Below are 23,902 nucleotides of genomic sequence, written 5' to 3' on the forward strand. Positions count from 1 at the left end.
CGCTCTGGATCCAAGAATCCTGAGTTTTGCGCCCAGTGCTGGTCAATCTTTTTTATAAAATGTTTTGTTGAGTGCCGAGGAATCGGAAATATTTACGTTCTCTGAACCTTTTCAAATGTCCAAAATCTACCAGGAAAAGGATGGTTTAGTATGATGCATACACATACACATGCATGTATGGAAGCACTCACCTGCACACATGCACACACACCACACACAGAAGCTCACACACAAGTGTGCACACACACAGTTCAACGATTGAGTAGCTTCTGCTCAGAGTCTGCTTGCACTAATTACCACCTGTTGTACATGCCTGCAGTGGGGAGCTAGATGGGGAGGGAGAGGAATGTTTTTGTTCTGGCAATGTCAGCACATGTTTACCCCTTTGAATTTTATTTAATTGAGAGGGGGAGGGGGGGGGAGAGAGAGAGAGGTGGGGGTAAGAGAGAGAGTGAGCGAAAGAGAGGGGAGGGAGAGCGAGAGAAAGAGGGGGGAGAGAGAGAGTTGGGGAGAGAGAGAGTGGGGGAGAGAGAGAGGGGTGTAGAGAAAGATAGAGAGAGAGAGCGAGATAGGGAAAGAGATAGTGGGGGAGAGAGAGTGAGGGAGAGAGGGGGGGGGAGAAAGAGAGAGGTCATCTTGGTATGACATCGGACGTGTTTCCCCCACTCGGTTGAAGAATTATATTTTTTTCTGTATTTCTAGGGCACCATCGTCCAAATGTCGTGTCTGTTCTTCTAACGAAGTTTCAGCACCATGGATAGCTCCTCACCCTCTTCAGCAGTGCAAAACGAGGACAGAGAAGAAAAGCACGCAACGCAAACGGTCCTTGAAAATAAAAGTTTCTGAACTATTTCCTTCGTCAAGACTTGCTATAAAGTGTGTTTCTACTTATGATAAATTATAAAAGAGTGACAAAATCTCAACTTCTGTGCAGTCAAACCTGGAGAGTGATTAATGTATTAGGTGGAGTTTCGTGTCAGGCTGTGTAGCGCTGTTGGTTTCCTGTTCAATAATTTGAATGCTGAAATAACTGTGTGCACTGAACGGACAAGGGCTGACTGTGGAAATGAAAGAAGAGAAACTGGTATTTTACCGAACCACCAAAAGATCCACGCGCTCTATAGTTTAGTTGTATCAACAGCACGTACCTTTTCAAGTCTTCACCGAGCTTGGCGAGGACCGGGAATTCGCGCCCTTCTCTCTAAAAGTGTAGACATTCGGATACAGACACAGCAACTGGAATGGGTGTATAAACTTGTTCTGAGACGTCGTGGCAGGGTGTATATGCTATGTAGCCTACTGTATGGAAGAAGAAATGTGTGTTATGGATAAGGAATACTTTTTCATGTGTTTGCAGGCGCTCTCTGGACCTTTTCCTAGTTTTTGCGCTTGTGTCACCTGCGCGGGAAATTGATATTTTATGAACCTTATAACTTAAAAAAAAAAAGATTTTACAGTCATAGTCGAAACAAGTCTGATATTTAACATGTTTATTAATACGGGAATGGTGAACCTGATGACGACCATGCAAGTCGGAATGGCAAATCAGTTTTAACCTAAGTACTAATATTGAGTTTCAAACACCAGATAGCCAACGCTTTTTTTTACCAACAGCTATGAGAAAAACTGCCTTGTTTGGAGGTATGGTGAAGTGGATCTTGTGGAACTTGGTCTCATTCCTCCTGTGCTGGACCTTTGTTGACGCACAGGTAAGAAACAAAGCTTAGGCCAAATTGTTCAGCTGTGTTGGAAATATGACATAACATTTTGTTTTAGCAGCAGGAAGTAGGGGTGCTGAGGGTTCTGCACTATCCCCAGAATCTTTATTTTTTATTTTTTTTATCACAAAAGTATTACACTGGGCCTTTACTAGTAATGTATTAGTGGAACAATATAGCCATTTGTAGCTTTGTTGTTTAGATTTTGTTTTGATGAGTGCATTATGTTTAAAATAGTATAAATTGCCAAAGTTGAACATTGAGTAAAAAATAAAATCAGCTGTGGGAAATCATATTTACACTTTCATAATGAATCGATTATTTAACCCTGTGAGACCCAAGCATAGATCCAAATGAAGGGGGGAATGAATTACCCTTCAGAAATACTTATTATAGGACTCTGAATATGACAATTCTGGAAACATTGCAAAAATGCCACATTGGGCTTCAATGGTCCTGTAGGAATAATGTGTGCTAAGAAAACTGTGAAATTCTATTAAAATCACATCAAAATGGATGAAAAGCATTTACATATGATGGAAAATATTGTCTGTTGGTATATAAATCTGAAATGAAGTTTTATTGTGCCTGAAATGTCCAAATTGATCAACACGACCAATACTTATTTTGTATTTTGCAATCAAAAACATATATTTTTAAAAGGTTAAACTATTTTGTAGGTTTTCTATATTTAATTGTAGTAATATTTGGTTGTCCTTCTGGCTGAATTTGTAGAGTTAACCTCCTATCTTACTTCTTTGCTATTAAAGGAATGTTCGTCAATGGAAGTATTCTGACCTCCTAAACCACACCTTTAAACTGTAAATAAACATATATATATACACTACCGTTCAAAAGTTTGGGGTCACTTAGAAATGTCCTTGTTTTTGAAAGAAAATCTACTTTTTTGTCCATTAAATTAACATCAAATTGATCAGAAATACAGTGCAGACATTGTTAATGTTGAAAATGACTATTGTAGCTGGAAATCGCAGATTTTTTATGGAATGTCTACATAGGCGTACAGAGGCAAATTATCAGCAACCATCACTCCTATGTTCCAATGGCACGTTGTGTTAGCTAATCCAAGTTTATAATTTTTAAAGGCTAATTGATCATTAGAAAACCCTTTTGCAATTATGTTAGCACAGCTGAACATTTTTGTGCTGATTAAAGAAGCAATAAAACTGGTCTTCTTTAGACTAGTTGAGTATCTGGAGCATCAGCATTTGTGGGTGATAACAGGCTCAAAATGGCCAGAAAGAAAGAACTTTCTTCTGAAACTCGTCAGTCTATTCTTGTTCTGAGAAATGAAAGCTATTCCATGCGAGAAATTGCCAAGAAACTGAAGATCTCGTACCACGCTATGTGCTACTCCCTTCAGTATTGGGTTCTCAGGGGGGATGTTTTTACCCAGCTTACAGTACCTGCATGTGCAGCAGATCTAAATCACTGACATGCCGTGACTAACATTTTCCCCTTCCCTGAGACCTAGAAAATGTTGTTCTTAGCCCGCATCCACTGATGACAGATTTCGTATTGTATAAATGAGATGACAAATGGACTGAATTCATCATTTTAATCCTGTGAGACTCAATGTTGTAAAAATGCAACATTTCCTAAACTGCATCCTGTACATGTCCTAAACTCAAAAATCATGCCAAACACTACATAGTTCATCTCTAGATGTATCTGTTAGTAGTATTTGTTCTGTGTCAGTATTATTATTGTGGCGTCAGTAGGAAGCTTCTAAAACATTAGAGACCTGTCCACATATCAAAGACCACGCTGGTCCCAAACACAGGCATATGGTGTAAGTCATTCATGCAAGTACATGACTTGAAATAAACCAAGTAGAAAAAAAGAAATTGAGAAAGAAACATTTTGAGCCAGAGCTAGAGATAGTTTTGTAAGTGTTGCAAAAACTTAACATTGGGCTTAAAGGGTTGAGACACTGAGACACTGGGATACATTCGTATTGATAGACAAATTAGAGAGATTGTTCTCCTTCTAAATTCTGCAAATATGGATAACCAAGTACTTCAAGAGTAACTTTGATGCCCCCTCTACACATCAAAAGAACAAATATTCATAACATGACCAGTGTGACGCCCTGGCTATAGAGAGGGTTTTTTATTCTCTATTTTGGTTAGGCCAGGGTGTGACTAGGGTGGGCAGTCTATGTTATTTTTTCTAGGTTATTGGTTTTCTATGTGTTTGGCCTGGTGTGGTTCCCAATCAGAGGCAATTGTCTATCTTTGTCTCTGATTGGGAGCCATATTTAGGTAGCCTGTTTTCCATTGTGTGTTGTGGGTGATTGTTTTCTGTTTAGTGTATGTTCACCTCGCAGAACTGTTTCATTTTCGTTTTTTCCTCGTTGTTGTTTTGTGTAGTGTTCAGTTTTAATTAAATATGACAAACACTAACCACGCTGCATTTTGGTCCTCTTCTCCTTCCACCAACGAGAATCGTTACAACCAGGTGAATGGTTAAATCCAGGAAACAGGTTAAAGAAGGATTTTTAAACCTTGATCAAATTGAGATTGTGTATGGGTGCCAGAGCGTGAACGGGCAAGACAAAGTAATACTAAAATCATTCCATTTAATCTGCTCATCAATGGAGGTTCTTGGTCCCCATGCTCCCCCCCCCCATTCAGCTCCAGGCATTGATGGACAAATATCAGTTAAATTTTTCATGAATAGGTTTGCAATTCAAAGGAATACAGTACATAAGTTATGCATGTGGACCATGTAATATTGAAAAATGTTGTTCTGTGCAAGGACATGCACCGTCTAAATAGTGATTCACATGGCAACGTGAAGCACATTCATAATCTTACTTTGAAAAGATATACAACCAGGAACTAAAATGTAAACTCTTTCAACTCCTTCCTGTACTTTAGGCTACTTCAGGATTGCAACAGGGCTTACACATAGACAGACTTAGAAGAGGTTTGTTTTTCCGTAAGGGACAAATATAACAACAGACCGAGCTAATAATAAAAAAAAGTAAATATCCTTAACAATGTTTAGTATTTTCAGTGGGATTTGAAAGGGAAGCATTAATTCAACTGAAGAACATTAAATTCTCCTCCTCTTCCTCCTCCTCCTCCTAGTTCTCTGGTCTCAACTTCTTAACCATAATACACAGCATGTTTATTATCAACAGGAAGATAAGGGGGAAAGAAACGCACAAACAACAACATCATTAAACTCTTCTGTGGAATCCTCATTAGGTAGTTCAATGTGCACTACTTACTTATTTGTTAATCAGAGCTAAGATCTACAATAACACTCTATAGTCCATGAAGAAGACTATTTGAAGAGTGAGCGAACCATCTGAAAATAATTGCTTGCTCTTCTGGCCTGCAGTCTGGTAATTTACTTTGGAAGTGCTGAAATTCTGCGGCAACTATGATAGAAATAATGCATATCGTCACTGTCTGATGTCCAAAACTGAACATTTTCAGGAAATTGAAACAAATGACCATATTTTCCCATGAATGAACGTGAAACATTTTTGAATACATTTTCTTGGTCCTAGAGTCATGAAATGTTCAGAGTACACTTAGGAGACTTACTGTTACTGTTTTTAGTTAAAAAAATGCTTGCTATGAGGTTTTCATCAGACTACAACGATATGTATTATTCACAGTTCCTCAGGCGTGATGTGGGTGCATTATTCACAATTCCTCAGGTGTGATGTGGGTGCATTATTCACAGTTCCTCAGGTGTGATGTGGGTGCATTATTCACAGTTCCTCAGGTGTGATGTGTGTGCATTATTCACAGTTCCTCAGGTGTGATGTGGGTGCATTATTCACCGTTCCTCAGGTGTGATGTGGGTGCATTATTCACCGTTCCTCAGGTGTGATGTGGGTGCATTATTCACAGTTCCTCAGGTGTGATGTGGGTGCATTATTCACAGTTCCTCAGGTGTGATGTGTGTGCATTATTCACAGTTCCTCAGGTGTGATGTGTGTGCATTATTCACAGTTCCTCAGGTGTGATGTGTGTGCATTATTCACAGTTCCTCAGGTGTGATGTGGGTGCATTATTCACAGTTCCTCAGGTGTGATGTGGGTGCATTATTCACAGTCCCTCAGGTGTGATGTGTGTGCATTATTCACAGTTCCTCAGGTGTGATGTGGGTGCATTATTCACCGTTCCTCAGGTGTGATGTGGGTGCATTATTCACCGTTCCTCAGGTGTGATGTGTGTGCATTATTCACAGTTCCTCAGGTGTGATGTGGGTGCATTATTCACCGTTCCTCAGGTGTGATGTGTGTGCATTATTCACAGTTCCTCAGGTGTGATGTGGGTGCATTATTCACAGTTCCTCAGGTGTGATGTGGGTGCATTATTCACAGTTCCTCAGGTGTGATGTGTGTGCATTATTCACAGTTCCTCAGGTGTGATGTGGGTGCATTATTCACCGTTCCTCAGGTGTGATGTGGGTGCATTATTCACCGTTCCTCAGGTGTGATGTGGGTGCATTATTCACCGTTCCTCAGGTGTGATGTGGGTGCATTATTCTTCATGAAGCTTGCATAAAAACATTTTTATTTTTAATGTGTAGCATTTGTTATCTCTTTACATTGTGATATGTCTTTCATTACTTGTAAATCAGGTTAGAAAAAAATCTGTGACAAATCTTCAAGTCTCTGTGTGAAATAAGATGGTAATCAGATCATAGCAGATAAAAGTTATCACTGTTGAACTCTAGCATAGCCTGTAATGTATTGACCTGTTTAAAGAGCGACTCCATTTCAGTGGCTGAATTCAACCTTTCCCCACCCAAGCTAGGAGTGCTGTGATGCAACAAGTAGGTTGAGTTTTGACACAAGTGACCTCTACCAAGACACAAAGTTGTTGTTTTGCTAAAATTCCTCTTTAAACTGTTAAACTCCCACTGCTTGTCGCCTGCAGGGTGGATCTGAGGAGAGCCTGACAGCAGAGGAGCAGATGTACATTCTTTATGACATTAAACTCCAGTGCCACCAGAACCTCTCCACCCGCAACCCAGCCGGTAATACAACATCAAACATGCCCTAACATGCCCCATGTCTGTGACACTGTATTGCTTCCGCTACTGTATAGGCAAACATACAGTAAGTAAGTGTGAAGTAAGTAATAAGAGTGTCTGTACTGCCTAAGATATAGCTAGGTAGACCTCTGTAAGTAGCCGTACAAGTGTGATAAACTTTCCTGAAGGTGTGGGGGACTCAGATCACTTCCTGCATTTCAACACATTTTGCTACGGCGCAGAGAGAAACATTTGCAGTTTTATCATTCTACTCTACACATTTTGTCATGAGGCTAAGAGAAAATGTTGCAGTTTTATCATTCTACTCTACACATTTTGTCATGAGGCTAAGAGAAAATGTTGCAGTTTTATCATTCTACTCTACACATTTTGTCATGAGGCTAAGAGAAAATGTTGCAGTATCAAAGGCAAATTTCTTGCAATTCTACACTTTTTGCCAATTGGCAGGGGGAAAAATGCTATTTTATAGCGCATCAAATCAAATGTTATTTGTCACATGCGCCGAATACAACAGGTGTAGACCTTCCCGTGAAATGCTAACTTACAAGCCCTTAGCCAACAATGCAGTTCAAGAAAGAGTTAAGAAAATATTTTCTAAATAAATTAAAGTAAAAAATTATATAAAGTAACACAATAAAATAAAAATAACGAGGCTATATACAGGGGGTAACGGTACAGAGTCAATGTGCGGTGGTAAAGGTTAGTCGAGGTAATTTGTACATGTACAGTTGAAGTCGGAAGTTTACATACACCCTAGCAAAATACATTTAAACTCAGTTTTTCACAATTCCTGACATTTAATCCTAGTAAAAATTCCCTGTCTTAGGTCAGTTAGGATCACCACTTTATTTTAAGAATGTGAAATGTCAGAATAATAGTAGAGAGAGTGAATTCTTTTAGCTTTTATTTCATTCATCACATTCCCAGAGGGTCAGAAGTTTACATACACTCAATTAGTATTTGGTAACATTGCCTTTAAATTGTTTATCTTGGGTCAAACGTTTCAGGTAGCTTTCCACAAGCTTCCCACAATAAGTTGGGTGATTTTTGACCCATTTCTCCTGACAGAGCTGGTGTAACTGAATCAGGTTTGTAGACCTCCTTGCTCGCACACGCTTTTTCAGTTCTACCCACACATTTTCTATGGGATTGAGGTCAGGGCTTTGTGATGGCCACTCCAATACCTTGACTTTGTTGTCCTTAAGCAATTTTGCCACAACTTTGGAAGTATGCTTGGGGTCATTGTCCATTTGGAAGACCCATTTGCGACTGATGTCTTGAGATGTTGCTTCAATATATCCACATAATTTTCCGTCCTCGTGATGCCATCTATTTTGTGAAGTGCACTAGTCCCTCCTGCAGCAAAGCACCCCCACAACATGACGCTGCCAGCCCCGTGCTTCACAGTTGGGATGGTGTTCTTCAGCTTGCAAGCCTCCCTCTTTTCCTCCAAACATAAGGATTGTCATTATGGTCAAACAGTTCTATTTTTGTTTCATCAGACCAGAGGACATTTCCCCAAAAAGTACGATCTTTATCCCCATGTGCAGTTGCAAACCGTGGTCTGGCTTTTTTATGGCGGTTTTGGAGCAGTGGCTTCTTCCTTGCTGAGCGGACTTTCAGGTTATGTCGATATAGGGACTCGTTTTACTGTGGATACAGTTACTTTTGTACCTGTTTCCTCCAGCATCTTCACATGGTCCTTTGCTGTTGTTCTGGGATTGATTTGCACTTCTCGCACCAAAGTACATTCATATCTAGGAGACAGAACGCGTCTTTTTCCTGAGCGGAACGACGGCTGCATGGTCCCATGGTGTTTATACTTGCATACTATTGTTTGTACAGATGAACGTGGTACCTTCAGGCGTTTGGAAATTGCTCCCAAGGATGAACCAGACTTGTGGAGGTCTACCATTTTTTTCTGAGGTCTTGGCTGATTTCTTTTGATTTTCCCATGTTGTCAAGCAGAGGCACTGAGTGTGAAGTTAGGCCTTGAAATACATCCACAGGTACACCTCCAATTGACTCAAATGATGTCAATTAGCCTATCAGAAGCTTCTAAAGCCATGACATCATTGTAACGTTCGTCGTCTGAAGATAAGGAATCATCGGACCAAAGCGTGTTCATGTTAATTTATTCAAACAGAACACTAAACAAAAGAACAAAGAGAACGAATGAAACGAAACAGTCCTGTCTGGTGCAGCAACACAAAACAGAAAACAACTACCCACAAAACACAGGTGGGAAAAGGCTACCTATGTATGGTTCTCAATCAGAGACAACGATAGACAGCTGCCTCTGATTGAGAACCACACCCGGGCAAAAACACAGAAATAGAAACCTAGAACACAAAACATAGAATCCCAACTCACGCCCTGACCAAACCAAAATAGAGACATAAAAAGGATCTCTAAGGTCAGGGCGTGACAATCATTTTCTGTAATTTTCCAAGCTGTTTAAAGGCACAGTGTATGTAAACTTCTGACCCACTGGAATTGTGATACACTGAATTATAAGTGAAATAATCTGTCTGAAAACAATTGTTGGAAAAATTACTTGCGTCATGCACAAAGTATATGTCCTAACCGACTTGCCAAACAAACTACAGTTTGTTAACAAGAAATTTGTGGACTGGTTGAAAAACGAGTTTTAATGACTCCAACCTAAGTGTATGTACATTTCCGACTTCAACTGTAGGTCTGGGTAAAATTACTATGCATAGATAATAGACAGTGCGTAGCAGCAATGTTAAAACAATTGGGGGGGTGTCAATGTAAATAGTCCGGGTGGCCATTTTATTAATTGTTCAGCAGTCTTATGGCTTGGGGGTAGCAGCTGTTAAGGAGCATTTTGGTCCCAGACTTGGCAGAGAGAACAGTCTATGACTTGGGTGACTGGAGTCTTTGACAATTTTTTGGGCCTTCCTCAAACAACGCCTGGTATATAGGTCCTAGATGGCAGGAAGCTTGGCCCCAGTGATGTACTGGGCCGTAAGCACTACGATCTGTAGCGCCTTAAGGTCAGATGCCGACCAGTCGCCATACCAGGCAATAATGCAACCGGTCACGATACTCTCGATGGTGCAGCTGTAGAACTTTTTGAGGATCTGGGGACTCATGCCAAATCTTTTCAGTCTCCTGAGGGGGAAAAGGTGTTGTCATGCCTTCTTCACGACTTTCTTGGTGTGTTTGGACCATGATAGTTCGTTGGTGAAGTGGACACCAAGGAACATGAAACTCTCGACCCGCTCCACTACAGCCCCGTTGATGTTAATGGGGGCCTGTTCGGCCCGCCTTTTCCTGTAGTCCACGATCAGCTCTTTTGTCTTGCTCACATTGAGGGAGAGGTTGTTGTCCTGGCACTACACTGCCAGGTCTCTTACCTTCTCCCTATAGGCTGTCTCATCGTTGTCAGTGATCAGGCCTACCACTGTGGTGTCGTCAGCAAACTTAATGATGGTGTTGGAGTCGTTTTTGGACACGTAGTCATAGGTGTTCCTATTGTCGAGGTGGGGAAGCGCAGTGTGGGGTGCGATTGAGATTGCCTCGTCTATGGATCTTTTGGGGCAGTATGGGTCTAGGGTTTCTGGGATGATGGTGTTGATGTGAGCCATTCAAAGCAATTCATGGCTACCGATTTGAGTGCTACGGGGTTGTAATCATTTAGGCAGGTTACCTTCTCTTCCTTGGTTAAATAGATTTTTTTTTAATTATGTTGAACTGTTTAAAGGTCTTGCTCACATTGGCTACGTAGAGTGTGATCACAGAGTCGTCCGGAACAGCTGGTGCTGTCATGCATGCTTCAGTGTTGCTTGCATCGAAGCGAGCATAAAAGGCATTTAGCTCTTCTGGTAGGCTCGCGTCACTGGGCAGCTCGCGGCTGGGTTTCCCTTTGTAGTCCGTAATAGTTTTCAAGCCCTGCCACATCCGACGAGTGTCGGAGCCGGTGTAGCAGGATTCAATCTTAATCCTGTATTGACACCTTTCCTGTTTGATGGTTCGTCTGAGGGCATAGCGGGATTTCTTATAAGCGTTCGTATTAGTGTCCCGTTCCTTGAAAGAGGCAGCTCTTGCCTTTAGCTCAATGCAGATGTTGCCTGTAATCCAGGGCTTCTGGTTGGGATATGTACGTATGGTCACTGTGGGGACGACGTCGGTGATGCATTTGATGAAGCATTGATGAAGCATTGAGGTGAAATACTCCTCAATGCCATTGGATGAATCCCAGAACATATTCCAGTCTGTGCTACCAAAACAGTCCTGTAGCATAGCATCTGACCACTTCCGTATTGAGCTAGTCACTGGTACTTCCTGCTTTAGTTTTTGCTTGTAAGCAGGGATCAGGCGGACAGGATTATGGTCAGATTTGCCAAATGCAGGGCGAGGGAGAGCTTTGTATACGTCTCTGTGTGTGGAGTAAAGGTGGTCTAGAGTTTATTTTCCTCTGGTTGCACATGTGAAAAGCTGGTAGAAATTAGGTAAAATGGATTTAAATTTGCTTGCATTAAATTCCCCGGCCACTAGGAGCGTCGCTTCTGGATGAGCATTTTATTGTTTGCTTATGGCCTTATACAGCTCGTTGAGTGTGGTCTTGGTTCCAGAATCTGTTTGTGGTGGTAAATAGATGGCTACAAATAATATAGATGAGAACTCTCTTGGTAGATAGTGTTCTACAGCTGCACCATCGAGAGCATCCTGACTGGTTGCATCACCGCCTGGTGTGGCAACTTCTCAGCATCCAACCACAAGGCGCTACAGAGAGTCGTGCGTATGGCCCAGTACATCACTGAGGCAAAGCTTCCTGCCATCCAGGACCTCTATACCAGGAAGTGTCAGAGGAAGGCCCTAAAATGTGTTAAAGACTCAAGCCACCCGTGTCATAGACTGTTCTCTCTGCTACCACACGGCAAGCGGTACTAGAGTGACAAGTCTAGGTCCAAAGCGCTCCTTAACAGCTTCTACCTCCAAGCCATAAGACTGCTGAACAATTAATCAAATGACCACCCGGACTATTTACATTAACACCCCCTGCTCCATTTGTTTTTACACTGCTGCTACGCGCTGTCTATTATCTATGCATAGTCACCGTACCCATATCTGCATGTACATATTTCTTAAATTACCTCAACTAACCTGTACCCCCGCACATTGACACGGTACGGGTACCCCCTGTATATAGCCTCATTATTGTTATTTTGTTGTGTTACTTTCTTTTTACATGAGTATATTTTGTAAATATTTTCTCAATGGTTATTTTTCTTAAAACTGAGTTGTTGGTTAAGGGCTTGTAAGTAAGCATTTCACAGTAAGGTTGTATTCGGCGCATGTGACAAATAGCATTTTATTTGATTATGTTCCAGAATTAGAATACAAGTAAAGGACATAATAAATCAGTCTGCACACGCAAATTAGAGTGATGACAACGTAGTGAATGCAATTCGAATCATACAGATGACAGAGAATCCTCGCACTACGGTCTTAATCATGCTTGAGGGGAGGCATACTTCCTAGATGAAACCCACTGACCCTCAGCCTTAGCCCATCCCAATTCCTGCATCATCTTGGTCTTATTGCCTTGTTGATTCATCAGCACTCATTTCTGTAGCTTTCCTCAGTGTAAATTTGTGCGAGATTAAAGCTACAGAATGTTGCTTCCGGGGAACAACAAGGTGAAACTCTCTGAATAGTTTCCCTGGCAGCCTCTAACCCAAAACTGTAGTTGGCACACCTTTGTCTGGCTGCCCGGAAGGACATTTTGGATTGGTTTGACTCACTTTGACACACTTCCATGGATTCTCTGCTGATGACAGAACAGAACAAATAGACTCAGTTGACAACAGTTGACAGCTGCTAGAATTAAGATAATGTTACAATGTTATATTCATAATTCCTTTCATTCAATATGAAAAGTTATTCGTAGTGGCATATTTAAAACAACAGATTTTTTTTTTAACTCTCAGGAAACCAAGACACGTTTCTTTGAACCTGTTCCTATGTTTTCAGGGGCCAGTGGATCAGGCAATTTAACCGTTAAGAAATCAGTGACAGTATAGGACATATCTCTGAACTCAAACTCTCCAAATTTACAATGTTTTATTACATATTTCTCCTCCTCTCTCCTACCCTCCCCTCCCTTCCTCTGGCTTTTTTTACATTCACTCAGCCGAAGGTCATACTAAATTTTGTTTCATTAATGATTGATGAACCTGTGAGGTAATGAATGTAGACATATGCTATCCCGGTTTGAATCTAAGATGAGTCTCACCTTCACCTATGTATCAATGCCTGTCTGCTGGTGGGATGTAAGGGAAATTCATAGAGGAGCACTAGGTTCTCTTAAAGGCATGCATGTCACTTCTGCTAATGTAAGGTCAAGGTGAAGAAGACATAGTGTACTGGGAATAAACTGTACATGCTCTGGATGTTCTGTAACCTAACATCCCACTGACTTCATTAATTGGGATATTCACGTGATAATGCTCTCGAAGCCGGTGTTTGGAGGATATATTGGCACGAGTGTTGTCAGGCCCTGGACGAAGTAGACGGCCGGAAAACCGTGCCAGTATATCCTCCAAACACCGGCTTCGAGGGCATTATCACTTTTATACAACTGGTTACCAACATATTCAAATAATGATTGACCAATTTTCATGAAAACTTAATTTTTATGAATTTATTCATACTATTTCATCCTTCCACAAGATACAGCCCCGACACAAATCTAGAGATGCTACCCAAGCCGGCTGGTCGTTTGTTTTATCGATTCGGTTGCCAGAGATGTGACCCAGTAGTTCGTTGTAAATGTTCCATTGCCATACTAGCTGACAACATTCTTATCCCTTGGTTGCTAGCTAGCCAACTACGGCTAACTTACAGTCAAGGTCAAACAGTGCAGCCAGAATAACAGCAAAGTAGCTGCATTTGCATTTGTTTAAGTTGTTTTCTAGTGACATTTATTGGGATACATCCATAACAATGAGCTAATGATACACAATTTCACCTGGCATAGAAAATGTGCTCACTCGTCAGGACACTGTTGTTTAGAGAAGAGGAGCTAGCCAACAACACAGCGAACACAATCACTTCAAACTGAACCTGGAAAGACTGCAAACTAGCTGCATTTATTTTCATTTTACCTGTTTTCTATTACATTTCTTTGTATACTGTATATCAATAAAAATGAATCCGCTTTCATGATTTCGACTGACTGAGAAAGTTGCCTGCCTATGGGACAGCTGGAGATCGAATTTCAATATTTAAAAAATGTTGCAAATGTTGACAGCAAGGGTTTATACCAATCTCTGCTGTTGAGTATCAAATGCTAGTCTAAAAGAAATGTGAGATAATGTCTAGATGAGATCAAGTTTATGCATTTGCCTGGTTAGGCTGATGAGACAGTGGATGAACTCACTGTTTCAGTGAGATGAAACAGAGTAAATAGGTATTTTAACGTCATAGCTTTAGCCGGTGGTAACTTGTGGAATAGACACCGTCCTGAATGCAGTATTAATCAATCAGCATCTAGGATTAGACCCACCCGTTGTATAAAATCAATATAACTCATATGATCAAGCTATACAATTATCCAAAGTGTACAATGCTGTCTTCAAGTGTCAATATAGTAGAACCTCAAAGTTAGGAACATTTCAATATTCGAACAACCTCCATTCCCAACGTGTTCCTACTGTATCTCTGAGGTCCTGCACCGGTCACACACTGTAGTTGAAAAGAGTGTTCTGCCTCTCCTCTAGATGACCTCTGCCCCCCTGGTTGGGATGGCCTTATCTGCTGGCCTCAGGGTTACCCAGCAGCTGTCACCAAGGTCCCCTGCCCCAGCTACATCTTCGACTTCAACCACAAAGGTAGGTGACACCCCACTCTGTATGCATGGCAGAACAGGTTCCAGGTTCCCCATATAAATATAATTTGAACACAACATCTCTGTGTTGTTCCCCTTTACCTGTGTATGGTTGATACATAGCTAGTTTATATTAATACTTGAATGATGTATTGTCTAATCCAAGTACACAGATAAAGTATTATGACAAAGAACTCTGTCTGCATGGGAGAATGGGTTCCCATTTACCACTGTATGATTGATATAGTGCATTTTTAGTGGATTTATAGTGACTTTAGAAATGTGAATTATGTACTGCCTCACTTGAGGTGCCAAGTGAAACCTAGTAAGCTACAGAGATACAGTATGTTGATTTGTTGATATATATTACAGGTCATGCCTACAGGAAGTGTGACATCAATGGGTCGTGGGTGTTTGTGGAGAGCCTGAACAGGACGTGGCCTAACTACTCAGAGTGTCTGGGCCCTGGGTTCTTGAAGCCAAGCAACGAGAGGGTGAAAGTGAGTACTGTTCTGTAGCTAGTGCAGCTGCCTTATCCCCACATATGCAGGAAACCCTACAATGCCACTGTATATATTGTATTGTCTTTTAGCAGATGGTTTTATCCAAAGCCAGTTATCCATACAGTATATGATATATTTAGCATATGTGGATCAACCCTGATGTTGTCATTCTCACTCCCACTGAGCAACTGGGTCAATTACATGGCTGTTTCAGCTAGTAACATCTGTTAGGGAAGCTTTACAGTAATACAGATGTAGGGTCTTAATTTGAGCCAGTTTGCTACACCAGGAAATTAATCCTGCAACAACAGGAAATGTGAATTATTATATGTATTATAATTAATGGACATTTTCTATTAGGGCAAATCAAGTCTGTGGAAAAGTGGAAATTACAAGTGGAAATTACAAACTTTAGAAGCCTTTATAAAAGTCAAATACACTACAAGTTAGCATTTCCTGCTGTGCAAGAAAATTCTCAGCAACAAAAGAGTGATCCAATTAAGATCCTACATCTGTACCTACAGTACCTCTATCCTTCTCCCAGCAGGACTTCTTTGAGCGTCTGTATGTCATGTACACCGTAGGCTACGCTGTGTCCTTCAGCTCTCTACTAGTGGCTATCGTCATCATCGGATACTTTAGGTGAGTGTGTGTGTGTGTGTGTGTGTGTGTGTGTGTGTGTGTGTGTGTGTGTGTGTGTGTGTGTGTGTGTGGTTTGGTTTTACTATCCTTGTGGTGACCAGAAGTCCTCACAAGGATAGTAATAAAAGGAACATTTGGACAAGTGGGGACATTTCGCCGGTCCCCACAAGGAAGAAAGCTTTAGGGTTAGGGTCACAATTAGGGTTAGAATTAAGGTTTAGGTTAGGAGTTTGGGGTTAGGGTCAAGGTTAAGGGTTAAGGGTCAGGGAAAATAGGATTTTGAATGGGAATAAGTTTTGGGGCCCCGACAAGTATAGTAAAACAAACGTGTGTGTGTGTGTGTGTGTGTTTGCGCCTGCCTGTGTGCATACTTGCGTGCGTGCATGCGCATGTCTTTCTGAAAGAGTGTGAGAGGCTTCCAGTAATAATCAATAGTTAAAACAGACATAGGCCTAATGGGAGTTTGGCTCAGGCAAATGAGAACTAGGAAAGCCAGTGTGGAAATAGCAGTTTCCTGGCTGTGCACTGCAGAGTGTGAAAATACATTTGGCAACATGGAAATGCAGAGTAATCTGAAATGAAAGCAAATGAGTTGGAAAAAAAACAAATACTCCAAACATTGAGAGGAGGGATATTAAAGTAAAGAATAAAGATTTTAAGCTTAGTCAAGAAGCCTTTTTCGATAGGGTTTCTGAGAAAGTGAGTATGTTTCAAGGCCAACAAACAATAAGCAAAATAGAAAGACCTGGCAGCAGTACTGGATAAGCTTTAGTCCGTCATTAAATTGTCTCATCAGGCATATTGAATGATGCAGAAATGACGGGTTGGTTGTTTAGCAACAAAAACAAGTCTGATGAAACCACGATTGAACTCTATGGCCTGAATGCCAAGAGTCACGTCTAGAGGAAACCTGGCACCATCCCTACGGTGAGGCATGGTGGTGGCAGCATCATGCTGTGGGGATGTTTTTCAGCGGCAGGGACTGGGGAGACTAGTCAGGATCAAGGGAAAGATGAACGGAGCAAAGTACAGAGAGATCCTTGATGAAAACTTGCTCCAGAGCGCTAAGTACCTCAGACTGGAGCGAAGATTCACCTCAAACAGGACAACGACCCTAAGCACACAGCCAAGACAACGTAGGAGTGGCTTTGGGACAAGTCTCCGAATGTCCTTGAGTGGCCCAGCAAGAGCCCGGACTTGAACCCGATCGAACATCTCTGGAGAGACGTAAAAATAGCTGAGCAGTGACGCTCCCCATCCAACCTGACAGAGCTTGAGAGGATCTGCAGAGTAGAATGGGAGAAACTCCTCAAATACAGGTGTACCAAGCTTGTAGTATCATACCCAAGAAGACTCGATGCTGTAAACGCTGCCAAAGGTGCTTCAACAAAGTACTAAGTAAAGAGTCTGAATACTTATGTAAATGTGATATTTCAGTTGTTTTTTCAAAAATTCTAAACCCTGTTTATGATTTGTCATTATGGGTTATTGTTTGTAGATTGATGAGGGGAATTTTTTTTAAATATATTTTAGAATAAGACTGTAATATAACAAAATGTGGGAAAAGTCAAGGGGTCTAAATTCTTTCCGAATTATTATTATTATTTATATTTCACCTCCAAATGTTTATTGAAGCATAAATACATTCGCACAATGAGCACTTGTTATATTGTTACAGCTGTTGGTTAACTAGCTAGTTAATTTTTGTCATATTAGCATAGACATGACATCAGTCAAAACACCTCAAAACAAGACGTGGTATAAATAACAAGATACAACGAGCTGAAACGAGCCACCTACGATTCCCCACACGGCAGCTTCTTGTCATTGTTGCTATCTATCTGACCGTTCACAATCATAACAACGCATGCCTTCTGGCCACATCGAGGCGTGTGTATCATTTTTGTGATGTTATCAGATAAATATGAAACTCTCTGGATGAACAGACTCAAGAGAAATAGTATATAATGATAATAATATTAGTCATCGACCCTGTGCTTCAAAACAAGACCATGTTTACTCCTCCAGAAGTTGATGTTTTCTACTCCAAGCAGAAACCACCACAACATTCACTTCAATGTGTTCCTTATGGGTAGGTCTTGTTCCCACTCCAAACCCAAACAGAGAGGAAGCAGTGAGCATCAGAGGATTTATGTTACATTTGGCTGAGTAGTAAGAAGAATTTTATTTGACGTATTTAACTAGGCAAGTCAGTTAAGAACATGTTCTTATTTACAATGACGGTCTACACCACCCAAACGACGCTGGGCCACTTGTGCACCGCCCTATGGGACTCCGAATCACGGCCAGTTGTGATACAGCCTGGATTCAAACCAGGGTGTCTGTAGTGACACCTCAAGCACTGAAATGCAGTGCCTTAGACCGCTGCACCACTCGGGAGCCCAAGGATACTTTGGTCAAGTGCAGTTGAAGAATATTCATCTCTGATGTACTGGTGTTGTCAACTCTCTCTCTCCTCTTAAATCAAATCAAGTTGCAAATGAGAACTTGTTCTCAACTAGCCTACCTGGTTAAATAAACTTTTTTTTTTAATTAAAAAAAATTGGTCGCGTACATAGTTTAGCAGATGCTATAGTGGGTGCAGCAAAATGCTTATGTTACTAGCTCCTAACAATGCTGTCACGTTCCTGACCTTATTTCCTTGGTTTAGTCTGTGTTTAGTTGGTCAGGACGTGAGCTGGGTGGGCATTCTATGTTTTGTGTTTCTATGTTGGGTTTGTTGTTTGGCCTAATATGGTTCTCAGAGGCAGGTGTTTGTCATTGTCTCTGATTGGGAACCATATTAAGGTAGCCTGTTTGCACTGTTGGGTTGTGGGTGATTGTTTCCTGTATTTGTGTTCTGCACCAGATAGGACTGTTTTCGGTTTTCACATTTTATTGTTTTGTTGCTTGTAGTGTTCACGTTATTATCTTTATTAAATCATGTTGAACACTAGCCGCCCTGCGTTTTGGTCCTCTCCTTCATCCCAGGAAGAAAGCCGTTACAGAATCACCAACCACAAAAGGACCAAGCAGCGTGGTAACGGGCAGCAGCGACAGCAGCAGCAGCGTACTCAGGACTTCTGGACATGGGAGGAAATTCTGGACGGTAAGGGACCCTGGGTTCAAGCTGGAGAGTATCGCCGCCCTCGTGAAGAGCTGGAGGCAGCTAAAGCCGAGAGGCGGTGGTATGAGGAGGCAGCACGGAAGCGAGGCTGGAAGCCTGAGAGTCAGCCCCAAAAATTTCTTGGGGGGCGGCTAAAGGGGAGTGTGGCGAAGTCAGGTAGGAGACCTGCGCCAACTTCCCGGGCTTACCGTGGAGAGCGAGAGTACGGGCAGACACCGTGGTATGCGGAAGAGCGCACGGTGTCTCCTGTACGTGTGCTTAGCCCGGTGCGGTACATCCCAGCTCCACGTATCGGCCGGGCTAGAGTGGGCATCGAGCCAGGTGCCATGAAGCCGGCTCAACGCATCTGGTCTCCAGTCCGTCTCCTCGGGCCGGTGTACATGGCACCAGCCTTACGCATGGTGTCCCCGGTTCGCCAGCACAGCCCAGTGCGGGCTATTCCACCTCGCGGCACTGGCCTGGCTACGGGGAGCATTCAACCAGGTAAGGTTGGGCAAGCTCAGTGCTCAAGTGCTCCAGTACGCCTTCACGGTCCGGTATATCCGGTGCCACCTCCTCGCCCCAGCCCAGTACCACCAGTGCCAACACCACGCACCAGGCTTCCTGTGCGTCTCCAGAGCCCTGTTCCTCCTCCACGCACTCGCCCTCTGGTGCGTGTCTCCAGCCCGGTACCACCAGTTCCGGCACCACGCACCAAGCCTCCTGTGCGTCTCCAGAGGCCAGAGTCTGCTGTCTGCCCAGCGCCGCCTGCGCTGCCCATCTGCCCAGCGCCGCCTGCGCTGCGCGTCTGCCCAGCGCCGCCTTTTGCCATTTGGCAAAAGACCTGCACTGCCCGTCTGACCACTGTGTCACTTCATCTGACCAATAGAGCATGATGTTCTCTGATAAACAACACTTCCTCCTTTGTATTGTTTTATCCACCTTATATGACGTTTTCCACATTTTGTTGAGTTACAGCCATAATTTAAAATGGATGAAAAATATATTTTTCAGGTCTGTCAGGTTGCAGGTAGGTGCTCCACAAAGCTTTCCCTGTAGTGCCTGCCTCGGGAGCAGCACTCGTCTATGTGGCCTGTGCATAACAGCTCCATGCCTTGGGGACCTTCAAGGGATTTCAACAGGCTAACCAGGAGGTCTACTCTGAGGGTGAAGCTCTGGAAGGCCTTGGAATCTCCACTAACATCAGGGGCGTTGAGGATCGCAGTGAACTCCCTCTGTGCCAGTTGGTGTGGTTGTCCGTATTGTATCTGCAAAGCCTGCATAGCTGCAGTGTAGGGCTGCTGGTAGTGTCGACATGCTTGGGCTATCAGCTTGGCCTCATCCAGTATCAGGTGCTCCATGAGGACGCTGTGCTTGTAGTGTTCTGAGAGTTCTATATGAGGATTCAAGAGGTAGTCCAGTGTCATCTTGAGGTCTGTGAACTCACTTCACTGTTGTGGACTAGATTGGGAAGCCTTAGCATGCACCCTGAGGAAGCCATGTGGGAAAGTACATCTCAACGTCCTTCAAGTTGTAGCCAAGCCAAGCCCCAGTGTCCTGTTTGTCACCCCTCTAGACAGAGTCTACCTTACCCACTCCAATCAGAACGAACGAGCATGTCACTCATGCTAAGGAGTGGTCAGAAGTCCCTGAGTATGTACGCCATTTTAGATGACGGAGCAGAGTGGACAATCATCCTCCCCGCAGCGGTTAGACCCCTCGACCTCGAAGGCCAGGAAGAGTCATTAGCACTGCGGACAAATCGCCACGACGCTGCACATCTTACCGGTTCCTCAGTAGACTTCCAAGTACAATGCCTTGCAAAGTATTCACCCCCCTTGGCGTTTTTCCATTACAACCTGTCATTTAAATTTATTTTTATTTGGATTTCATGTAATAGACATACACAAAATAGTTAAAATTGGTGAAGTGAAATAAAACTTTTTTTAAAATGTAATAAAATAAAATAAAAACGGAAAAGTGGTGCGTTCATATGTATTCACCCCCTTTGCTATGAAGCCCCTAAATAAGATCTGGTGCAACCAATTACCTTCAGAAGTCACATAATTAGTTAAATAAAGTCCACCTGTGTGCAATCTAAGTGTCACATGATCTGTCACATGATCTCAGTAAACAGTTGAAGTCGGAAGTTTACATACACTTAGGTTGGAGTCATTAAAACTCGTTTTTCAACCACTCCACTTAACAAACTGTAGTTTTGGCAAGTCGGTTAGGACATCTACTTTATGCATGACACAAGTCATTTTTCCAACAATTGTTTTACAGACATTATTTCACTTGTAATTCACTGCATCACAATTCCAGTAGGTGAGAAGTTTACATACACTAAGTTGACTGTGCCTTTAAACAGCTTGGAAAATTCCAGAAAATGATGTCATGGCTTTAGAAGCTTCTGATAGGCTAATTGACATCATTTGAATCAATTGGAGGTTTACCTGTGGAAGTATTTCAAGGCCTACCTTCAAACTCAGTGCCTCTTTGCTTGACATCATGGGAAAATAAAAAGAAATCAGCCAAGACAAGTCTGGTTCATCCTTGGGAGCAATTTTCAAACGCCTGAAGGTACCATGTTCATCTGTACAAACAATAGTACGCAAGTATAAACACCATGGGACCACACAGCCATCATGCCGCTCAGGAAGGAGACACGTTCTGTCTCCTAGAGATGAACATACTTTGGTGCGAGAAGTGCAAATCAATCCCAGAACAACAGCAAAGAACCTTTGAAGATGCTGGAGGAAACAGGTACAAAGTATCTATATCCACAGTAAAACGAGTCCTATATCGACATAACCTGAAAGTCCGCTCAGCAAGGAAGAAGCCACTGCTCCAAAACCGCCATAAAAAAGCCAGACTACGGTTTACAACTGCACATGGGGACAAAGATCATACTTTTTGGAGAAATGTCCTCTGGTCTGATGAAACAAAAATAGAACTGTTTGGCCATAATTTTATTTTTTATTTTACCGTTATTTTACCAGGTAAGTTGACTGAGAACACGTTCTCATTTGCAGCAACGACCTGGGGAATAGTTACAGGGGAGAGGAGGGGGATGAATGAGCCAATTGTAAACTGGGGATTATTAGGTGACCGTGATGGTTGAGGGCCAGATTGGGAATTTAGCCAGGACACCGGGGTTAACACCCCTACTCTTACGATAAGTGCCATGGGATCTTTAATGACCTCAGAGAGTCAGGACACCCGTTTAACGTCCCATCCGAAAGACGGCACCCTACACAGAGCAGTGTCCCCAATCACTGCCCTGGGGCATTGGGATCTTTGTTTAGACCAGAGGAAAGAGTGCCTCCTACTGGCCCTCCAACACCACTTCCAGCAGCACCTGGTCTCCCATCCAGGGACTGACCAGGACCAACCCTGCTTAGCTTCAGAAGCAAGCCAGCAGTGGTATGCAGGGTGGTATGCTGCTGGCGATCAATAATGACCATTGTTATGTTTGGAGGAAAAAGGGGGAGGCTTGCAAGCCGAAGAACACCATCCCAACCGTGAAGCACGGGGGTGGCAGCATGTTGTGAGGTTGCTTTTCTGCAGGAGGGACTGGTGCACTTCACAAAATAGATGATATCATGAGGCAGGAAAATTATGTGGATATATTGAAGCAACATCTCAAGACATCAGTCGGGAAGTTAAAGCTTGGTCGCAAATTGGTCTTCCAAATGGACAATGACACAAAGCATACTTCCAAAGTTGTGGCAAAATGGCTTCAGGACAACAAAGTCAAGCTATTGGAGTGGCCATCACAAAGCCCTGACCTCAATCGTATAGAAAATGTGTGGGCAGAACTGATAAAGCGTGTGCGAGCAAGGAGGCCTACAAACCTGACTCAGTTACACCAGCTCTGTCAGGGGGAATGGGCTAAAATTCACCCAACTTATTGTGGAAAGCTTGTGGAAGGCTACCAGAAATGTTTGACCCAAGTTAAACAATCTAAAGGCAATGCTACCAAATACTAATTGGGTGTCACGATCGTGTGGAGGAGAGACGGACCAAAACGCAGCATGTGGAAAATAAGCCATCTTCTTTTATTTTACTACGAAGATGAACATGAAACGAAACACTATTACAACCTATACAAAAACAACAAACGACCGTGAAGCTATAAACGTAGTGCACACACAGGCTACAAACGTTCAACATAGACAATTCCCCACAAACAGCTAAAGCCTATGGTTGCCTTAAATATGGCTCCCAATCAGAGACAACAATAACCAGCTGTCTCTAATTGAGACCCAATTCAGGCAACCATAGACTTTCCTAGATACCTACACTCAACCATAGACACAGCTAGACTACTATACTAAACATAAACCCAACTACTCTAATAAACCCCCTAAACCTTACAACCACCCTAGACACTACAAAAACCACATACATTCCCCATGTCACACCCTGACCTAACCAAAATAATTAAGAAAACAAAGAATACTAAGGCCAGGGCGTGACATAACCCCCCCCTTAAGGTGCGAACTCCGGGCGCACCAGCACAAAGTCTAGGGGAGGGTCTGGGTGGGCTTCCGTCCACGGCGGCGGCTCCGGCACTGGTCGTGGTCCCCACCCCACCATAGTCACTACCCGCTTTCGTAGCCTCCTCCAAATGGCCACCCTCCACATTAACCCCACTGGACTAAGGGGCAGCACCGGACTAAGGGGCAGCACCGGACTAAGGGGCAGCACCGGACTAAGGGGCAGCACCGGACTAAGGGGCAGCACCGGACTAAGGGACGGATCCTGGCTGGATGACGGCTCTGGCGGATCCTGGCTGGACGGCTCTGGCGGATCCTGGCTGGACGGCTCATGGCTGGCTGACGGATCTGGCTGCTCATGGCTGGCTGACGGATCTGGCTGCTCATGGCTGGCTGACGGCTCTGGACGCTCATGGCTGGCTGGCGGCTCTGGCAGATCCTGTCTGGTTGGCGGCTCTGGCTGGTCATGGCTCGCTGACGGCTCTGGCTGGTCATGGCTCGCTGACGGCTCTGGCTGGTCATGGCTC

General features: G+C 43.1%; 1 protein-coding gene across 2 annotated transcripts in view; it reads left to right on the forward strand.

The window, feature by feature from the left end:
- Positions 1-588: 588 nt before the first annotated feature.
- Positions 589-23,902, forward strand: part of LOC139539035 (parathyroid hormone 2 receptor-like) — an 88,259-nt gene continuing 64,945 nt past the window's right edge. Inside the window, exons 1-5 of one of the 2 annotated variants that reach the window (XM_071341719.1) lie at positions 589-1,709; positions 6,647-6,746; positions 14,516-14,626; positions 14,995-15,122; positions 15,670-15,767. In XM_071341719.1, coding sequence (XP_071197820.1) covers positions 1,617-1,709; positions 6,647-6,746; positions 14,516-14,626; positions 14,995-15,122; positions 15,670-15,767 — 530 coding nt within the window. In that variant the 5' untranslated portion in view covers positions 589-1,616. The remainder of the gene's footprint in view (positions 1,710-6,646; positions 6,747-14,515; positions 14,627-14,994; positions 15,123-15,669; positions 15,768-23,902) is intronic. The other variant, XM_071341720.1, reaches the window with a different exon arrangement.

Source organism: Salvelinus alpinus, chromosome 14 (assembly GCF_045679555.1).
Source record: "Salvelinus alpinus chromosome 14, SLU_Salpinus.1, whole genome shotgun sequence".
In the NCBI taxonomy this organism is placed as follows: Eukaryota; Metazoa; Chordata; class Actinopteri; order Salmoniformes; family Salmonidae; genus Salvelinus; species Salvelinus alpinus.